We start from the raw sequence: 8,019 nt of genomic DNA, 5'->3' as shown, positions 1-8,019 counted from the left end.
AATTGGTCACAAGCCACAAGATAATTTCTGTTTTCTTGTGAAAGCTGCACAGAGAAGAAAGCTGGTAGGAAGAAAAGTTAACTCATTCGAAACGTCCTGCTGAAGGATCATATATTGGATACCAATACCAATGTCAAAAAGAAAGCCTGGGTTTTAGAGCAAATCAAACCTGAACTCGAGAAGCAAAGATGATTAAACTGAGGCTGCCATACTTTGGACATATTGTAGCACCTTTGAGACTAATTAAAGAAGTTGTCAGCATGAGCTTTCATAGACTTAACCCTACTTCCTCAGATGAGGAAGTAGACTTAAGTCTGAAAGCTCATGCTGCCAACTTCTTTCTTTAGTTATTCTCAAAGGTTCTTCAAGATCTCTACATACTGATTCTGCAGACTAACATATCTTTGAATACTTTGGACACATGAGACAATGACTAATTGGGAAGAGGATAATGCTTGATAAATTGGAAGGCGGTAGGAAAATAGGGAGACCACATTGCAGATGAATTGTTTCAATCAAGGAAGGCACAGCCCTAAGCAAGACAACTGATTACTGGGCTCATTTATAGGCACACCATAAATAAATTGAGCTTGATGGCAAATAACACCATAAGTTACCGAAACATGAAAATCCATACCACAAACTTAACTGTTAGAATTCAAAGATATAGCTGTGTTAGTCTGCAAAATAAGTACGCAAAGGGATCTTGTAGTACCTTTGAGACTAACTGAAAGAAAGAAGTTGGTAGCATGAGCTTTCGTAGATGACCCCACTTCCTCAGATGCATGTTTTGGAGTGGAATCAACTGTATTGACTAACTTACCAATTTTCAGTAGAATAGAAATGTTTTCTGGTTTGTGCCCACTGTATTTCAGAAAATGGATCTCTTGCTCTGACAAAATGATATTAAAGAGGCATTTTTTGCCAAGGCCTTGCTCACCTTGCTTGTTAACAACATTCTAGTTGTTCAACGTTTTTTTTAAAAAAAGAAGAAGAAAATTACAGATGCAATGGGCATCCTCAACTCTGAAATGCAAAGAGTGGAAAAATATTTTATATGAATGAGATAATGAATTTTATCATTGTCCCCCCCCCCTCATGCTTCCTTGCCAATAGATCCCTTTGTTTATAGTAAACCAGACCACATCCTAGCAATGCTTTTGCAAACACAATTTACCCACCTTTGGCTTTCCCAGCATTTGAGTCTCAGTTCTTGCAGGCCCAACAAGCATGGTGAACAGTAAATTATTTTGGAAGTTGTTAGGAAGGGATAAAAATTCTCAACTCCAGCTACTGCTGACTCTTCTAATGGCAGTAGTTCTAGTGACTACCAGTCTCATTCTCTATCATCATGTGATTTGGTGAATGGGAATCTATAGCCAGGACATGAGAAACTGGGAATGTGCATCCCTGATTTAAAAGCCAAACAAAGTGTAAGCATCCATGTACCTCATATTCTCACCTATGTATGGTTGCATGTGGCACTTTTCATATACATCCACCAGTTACTTGACTTCTGTGAGACTAAGGGGGAGGATGGAAGACATAAAGCAAAGTGAGGCTAGAAGGGGGTGGTCAGGTGCCAAACACTTGAACAAGATGAATGGCTGTTTCCCTGTGCACTGTGTGAGCAGATTGCTCTACAATTCTTCAACACCATGGGGATTAGAAAATGTCCCTGATCCTCTTGAGGTTAATTCAGAGCAAATAGTAGTATCTTCAAGTATTTCTAAAACTCAAGGCAAACACTGAGGGGTCACCTGTGTTTGCCTGTCTTCAAAAGGAATCAGTGTGGCAGTTGTTCCACCCACACCACCTTCTTCTGCTCATCAGCAATGGCTGCACGGACACAGCTAGTAAGTGTCTCAAGGTCATTCCAGGCATCAGGGGCAATTGTCCCATACAGGCAAGACACTGTCTCCAGATGAGCTTCCTCCTTCCGAGTACTATCCAAAAGTTGCTCTTCAGTTGCTCCAAGGCGCTGAAGGGCTTTCCTGAAATGCACAGCAACAAGTCAGAGGCAGACGGGACTTGCCTCTTTAGTGCCATTTTATGTTGAATAGGTAAGGCAAGAGGGTCTAACAGTTACAAGGGGAGAAGGTACAAATTTACCTAAACTAGCTCTATAATAGAAATGAAAAATGGTGGCTATAAGAAAAAGTACTGACAAAACCAGATCTGGGTGGCTGGAAGGTTTTGTGGGAAAATAGAAGTGACTAGTATTTGTAATTCGCCATCAAGTCTGTTTTGACTTCTGATGACCTTATGAATAAGAGACCTCTACAAGCACCAGTCATCAACTGTTTTCCTCAGGTCTCACAAACTCAAGGCTGTGGCTTCCTTTTTTGGCAATTGACTGATAACTGGTATAGCCATCATCCAATTCTTTTTCAGGGAGAAATACAGGCATGTGATTAGGGACAATCTAGTTGTGTAGCTTCAGATATCTCAGAAAATTGTAAGGAGACTAGCTGCATGTGCTCTGAGACGATTAACTGTTTATTCCTTTTAAAATAGCCTAACGTGTTATGACCTGTATGAGGAAATGGTCTTCTTCAGGGGCCTTTAGCAGAAATCACTGGAATTGACAAAATTCTCCAAAACAAAGGACCATTGAATATAAAAAGCATACTCATTGGTTGACCATCTCAGAACATGTGGAGCTTGTCTCCTTACTGCTTTTGCTTTTAAGATGTTTTCAGTACTCTCTTCACTCCTTCAGATATCTCATCTAACACATAAAGGCTGGCATGCAGTTGGGCATATTTGCATACATACATTATGCTACATATGTGTAGGGAGGGAAATTCACCACTGCTCGATGTATGTGTTCTGCTTATAATGATGGAAGCCGAATTGTGCAGACACCATGTTCCTCTGTGTCTTGTTATTGCATGTTGTGACTATCATATTGCGTATTGTTCCATGACACCCAGTCATTGACATGTATTGCACAATGTCGATATTCAGCATGGGGCTTGTGCAGTGCTTGTGTAGCATATCTCTGTGGATATTTGCACTATTCTGAGGGGATGTTGGGCTGCAGCAAAAAGGTGACTTACTCCGTTTATGTACTGCCACCTTGAACAACAGTTTTAAACGTAAGGTGCTCCTAACCTTATAATACCAAGATAGGCGGTGGGAATGTTTTACCTTTTGACTTTCGTTGAATGGAAAACAGATATTCACCCAGAGCAGCAACACTTACCGGAATTTCTTGCCATTCTTCTCATTGATGGTGATCAGGATAATGATGGGATAGATTTCCATAGCCAGAAGATCCTGCACACTCTCCAGGCCCAGGTCCAGCCAGCCATGTACATTCTAGATGATGAGAATTTAATATCTAACACTGAGTCATATTTGTATCTCTAGTCCTGTGCAAATAATCACTGAATCTACATCACAGTGCAATACCTCCCCATTACCTTTTGCATTAACCCCTCTAGAATCCGACGGAGAACACAGCAACTGCTGTCTGCATCACTTCCTTCAGGCTGGGCATCTCTGCCCTGTGTTTCATTCTGAGAATCTGCAGAGGTAGGAGGAAAATGGGTCAAACTCCAAACTAGAGCCATCCGCAGTAGGATTTTCTGTGGGTTTGGTGATTGAAATTTTATTGATGCCACTCTGGCATACCTTGAGAACTATGAATAAATATACTACATATGCCAAGAAACCATGGACAGTGTTTGAAGATGGAGCAGTGGTTAGGCAAGGAATATTCAGAGATGATTTTGCCACTTCCTTCTTCTGAAATATCAGCTCCAGGTATTCATTGGCAATCTTCCGTCTAAGTAGTAACCAGGGCTTACCTTGCTTAGTTCCAAGATCAGGTGGGATCTAGTGCCTTTAGAGTATTTAGACTCCTCTTTTTTTAGCCAAGACATACCTACTGGACATTTCTCAAAGCCCTTGGACAGGCACAGCTTCTCAGCCAAGATCTTGCCCAAAAGTGCAGGCACTATGAGGATTGGACGTGGCCGTCCAGGCCTGCAGGGCCTGACCAAAGTATATGGCATCAGACTGACACAACTCCTGGGGTGGAGGCTGATTCGGGAGTTCACTAGAACAAAGGGGAGGGGGGGAGAGAAAAGGTAAACGGTGCCAAGGAAGGAAAGGCTGAAGAATACCAGCATCTTATCTGTTGCTTGGCCTTTCAGCCCACAGTTTCACTTCAGATTTTCTACACAGATTCTACACATGATTCTCTAGTAATGCTGTCACAGCTATAAACATCCAGGTGCCCCCCATAGCTACTGACAGCAAAGAAACAAAACCAGAAATGGGCTGGGAACGTTAATTGCTGCAGAACTGGAAGGCAATTGTGTCCTCCTACTTTCTTAATTGAAAGAAAATCTCACTGGCTCCTCAATTATGGAAAGAAATTAAAAACAGAAGAGAGCTTGGGGCAGATGCTGCTCTTGCCTGGAACAGAAGGTTGCAGCAAACTGACAAAAATATTATGCTTTGTTTTATCCACATGGCTCAGACTATTCATAGGCCAACTGTCACATGAAAGCAGCAAGGTACTTTGAAAGGAAGGTAATGACCTCTGCTTTATTTGTAGTGGCTGGAATCTGTCTAATATTGTCCTTTTCATTTCTGTCATATCTGATGGATACATAAATGGGAACAGAGCCTACTAGCACTCCTGTGTAGTCTAGAGGAAAAATATAAATGTGCAAATCCATTCTAGGTGGGTGGGTTATAGCAGACACAGTGATGTGGTTGTAGCTGGAGCAAGAAGCAAAGCTTTTTAGAACTATAATACACAGATTAGAGTGCTAGCCTTTGTAGAGACAAGGCAGTGAGTGCCTTTAGCATCACAAATAATGCTTGAACTCACCATTTGGCCTGCTAGGGTCGAAGAGACCACAGTCCATGGATGACCAGAGTGGATTGATCTTATTGTTGTCTGTGCTAACAATGTGAACCAATTTGGGCTGCACCCCAGAATTCTACAAGACAAAAAATGAAGATTGTAACATTAGTCCTAGGGCATGTAGACCTATCCTGAGGGTTATAACAGCAAGTAGTACTTCATAGCTCACAAACTGTGTTATTCAGACCCAGTTAACCCTAGCCTCCATTTAATATAATTATCATTTTGATACCCAGCAACACATGCTGGTCAGAATTATGTTAAAGATACATTTCCTTCTCCCTGTCTGAATCTCTGTCTCTGGCTTTCTCAGTCTTCCATTTACAAGAAAAGAGTGGTATTGGATTAAACTAGCAGTTCATAGTCTAAAACTCTAAATGAATGCTGGTAAATTTTGTTTCACTGACAATACATCATCACCACAAACCAAGAGATGAAGAAATCCAAAGAGTAGTTAGCTGCAAGATAACCCCATGACTTGCAATGGTGTGACCAATCAGAATAAAAGGATTAAAATGTTGGCCAAATTATGTGGTTGCCTGTGACTGGAACTGTTTATCATACAGGATAAACAGAGTAATTCCTTGCCCATGTTATGTCACAGAATGCCCTCAATTACCTTGCGGGAAATTATGCTCTTCTGGGCTAGCTCCTGGATCAGGGTGATGAGTTGCTTCTGTGCTCTAGAATGGAGATAGTGAGATAGGAATGTGATGGACAGAAATGAGCATATGTGGGCCCTCTTTGTGGGCCACTGTACCATGCAGAAATTTCAGATAGGCAAGAGTGTACTCATTACTCCCTTGTTCCCTGTGCCAATTGAGATACTCACTGGCAGTAGTTGGGAACAGTGCCAGCATCCATGTCCTTCATGGTGTAGGGGTTCACTTGGCAGGCTCTCCACTGGACTTGGCCTTGACACATGGTGTCTGTGACATGCAGAATGTCATGGCATCCCACTGAAAGCTCCCCAGTTGCCTGTCTCTCGAGGCACAAGTTAGACCGAACATAGAAGGAATCACCCGATGTCACCAGCTTGGAGTTCAGGTCACTCAGCAACTTTTTGTAACCTAATGGGACAGGAAATTGTGTGTTTCTGTGTGAGAGGAGCAGTAGCACAGTAGGCTGGAAGAGATAGTGGGAGCAAGGTATGACAACTGCTTCCTGTATAAGAATCCTAGAAATCCTACCCTTAATATCTAAGACAGAAAACCCAAGTAGCATTGACTCATTCACACAATTTAGCAAGGGATTCAATCCATGCAGACATTCTCCAGAATGAGCAAGTGCTCTTGTACAGCCTACATTTGCTTCAGTGGGACTTATGCAAGTAATTGTCCTGTGGGTGGTATCCAGGTCAGTCCATTTTCCAATATGCCATACTTAAGAGTGTTTGCAGATCTAGAATTTCCTTTATTTCATGGTTGGGACACCTTGGGAGAAACCACTGATCCCCAGCACAGACTGGAAGTTAGCCATAGTGACTTGTTTCTTTCCTAACCAAGCCTGTAGACAAATATTCTTACCCTCCATGTTGGGCCTCACAGACAGGCAGCAGAAGCCATTCACCTTCTCCAGGACCCAGAGTGCTTCCTCCAGTGTTGCCTCCTCCAAAACAGCTTTGAAACCTGGCTCTATGACACCATAATCCACCTAAAATTTCAAATACAAATAGCTTTAACTTGTTAAAAATAGATGTGTGCTTGTCATTCAACATAATTTGTGGAAGAGACTCATAGACAGATTACCTTGGAACAGATGAAGGAAAAAAGTTCCTTTTTGGGGGGACTTTAAATCCCAGTGTCCCTTGGACAGCATGGCTCAAATTCTAAACTTATATTCTCCAGGAAAACAGGCAGTGAGATGATGAGCTGCAGAAGGTGGGACATATTCAGTGTCCTGACCTATTGAGGAATCCGCTGCCTTGGGTCTAATAATCAGCTGGAAAACTGACAAGAGGAGATTGCTCCAGGGAAAATATCTGTATCTTTACCCATCACCAAGTAGATTGGCAGCATACTGCCCTAACTGCACCATCATGGAATGCTTTTAGTTTTTGCCTGTTGTTTTCTTCCTCCAACATGGAGTGTTTAGATCCAGGCATAAAGCAAACTCAATGAAATCAAGAAGATGTTGGAAATATTTAACCAGTCCAACTTTTGATGCAAACTTGTCCAGTTTACAACTCTTGAACCTGTACACAAATCAGAACATAGTTGCATGCCAAAATCTGCACTTTTCAGAATTTTAGTATCTAGTTCATAGTTTAAAAAGTGGAACAGATATAGATAGTAAGGAAGTATGCATGCCACAAAATACATCATATTCTGGGAAAACGACTTGCAGAAAGCAGGCACACTACGAATAATATATAGGAAAAAGCAAATATTAGTGAAAATGCACATGACAGTGAATATAAATTTTGCAGATGTTTGTGTATTAATTCACAAACAGATATAAAACATCTTATGACCCACAAAATGAAAAATGAAGAAATTGAAAATGACAGAGTTACCCGTCTCCAGACAAAGGAGGTTAGCGTACCAGCAATCGTGTCAGTTTAAAAAATGGAAACATACCAAGTTCAGAGGAGCCATTATTGCACATCTGCGCAATCGCGTGACTGGGGCTGCCGCTGCCATTATGCTCTATTCCTGACTCTCCCTTTAACCTCCTCTCCCTGCCCAAGCCCTACCCGTCATGTCTTTCATTTTTTTATTTTATTGCTATTTATTTTAACCTTTTCATGCAATTCCAGAGCTCGGCTACTCAGAGTTATTTTATTTTTAAGAGAAACATAAAATAAAGGGAACCAGACTTCTTGGGAATAGTGAGTGGGGGGGGGGGGCAGACAGGGAGAGATGAGAAGACACTGACACCACGTGACTGCTAATATCAGAAATGCCTCAGCAGCAACATTTTGCACCTGGGAACATGTGCAATTGGGAGGTACTTGATGGGTTTCCTTCATCAGTGAAAAGGGATGCCCTAGCCACACTTGGGGAACACAGCAGCAATAGGCTGTGTTCGTGTGATAAGTATTGCCAAAGCCACTTTTTTTTGGCTCTAACTGTGGTTTAAAAGCCATGTGTACTAATTTCCTAAATTAGATCCCACTGATGACAATGGATCTA

At 41.7% G+C, this 8,019-nt stretch overlaps 1 protein-coding gene across 1 annotated transcript in view; it reads right to left on the bottom strand.

Moving 5' to 3' along the window:
* Nucleotides 1-357: 357 nt before the first annotated feature.
* The window catches only part of CARD14 (caspase recruitment domain family member 14), a 36,929-nt gene continuing 29,267 nt past the window's right edge, over nucleotides 358-8,019 (bottom strand). Inside the window, 8 exon segments of the mRNA XM_042449423.1 lie at nucleotides 358-1,994; nucleotides 3,209-3,324; nucleotides 3,429-3,532; nucleotides 3,893-4,066; nucleotides 4,850-4,961; nucleotides 5,505-5,568; nucleotides 5,718-5,955; nucleotides 6,412-6,538. Of these exon segments, the coding sequence (XP_042305357.1) occupies nucleotides 1,787-1,994; nucleotides 3,209-3,324; nucleotides 3,429-3,532; nucleotides 3,893-4,066; nucleotides 4,850-4,961; nucleotides 5,505-5,568; nucleotides 5,718-5,955; nucleotides 6,412-6,538 (1,143 nt within the window). The 3' untranslated portion in view covers nucleotides 358-1,786.

Source organism: Sceloporus undulatus, chromosome 2 (genome assembly GCF_019175285.1).
Source record: "Sceloporus undulatus isolate JIND9_A2432 ecotype Alabama chromosome 2, SceUnd_v1.1, whole genome shotgun sequence".
Taxonomy (NCBI): Eukaryota; Metazoa; Chordata; class Lepidosauria; order Squamata; family Phrynosomatidae; genus Sceloporus; species Sceloporus undulatus.
Note: the sequence above shows the minus strand (reverse complement) of the source record. Positions and strands in the feature narration are given on the sequence as shown.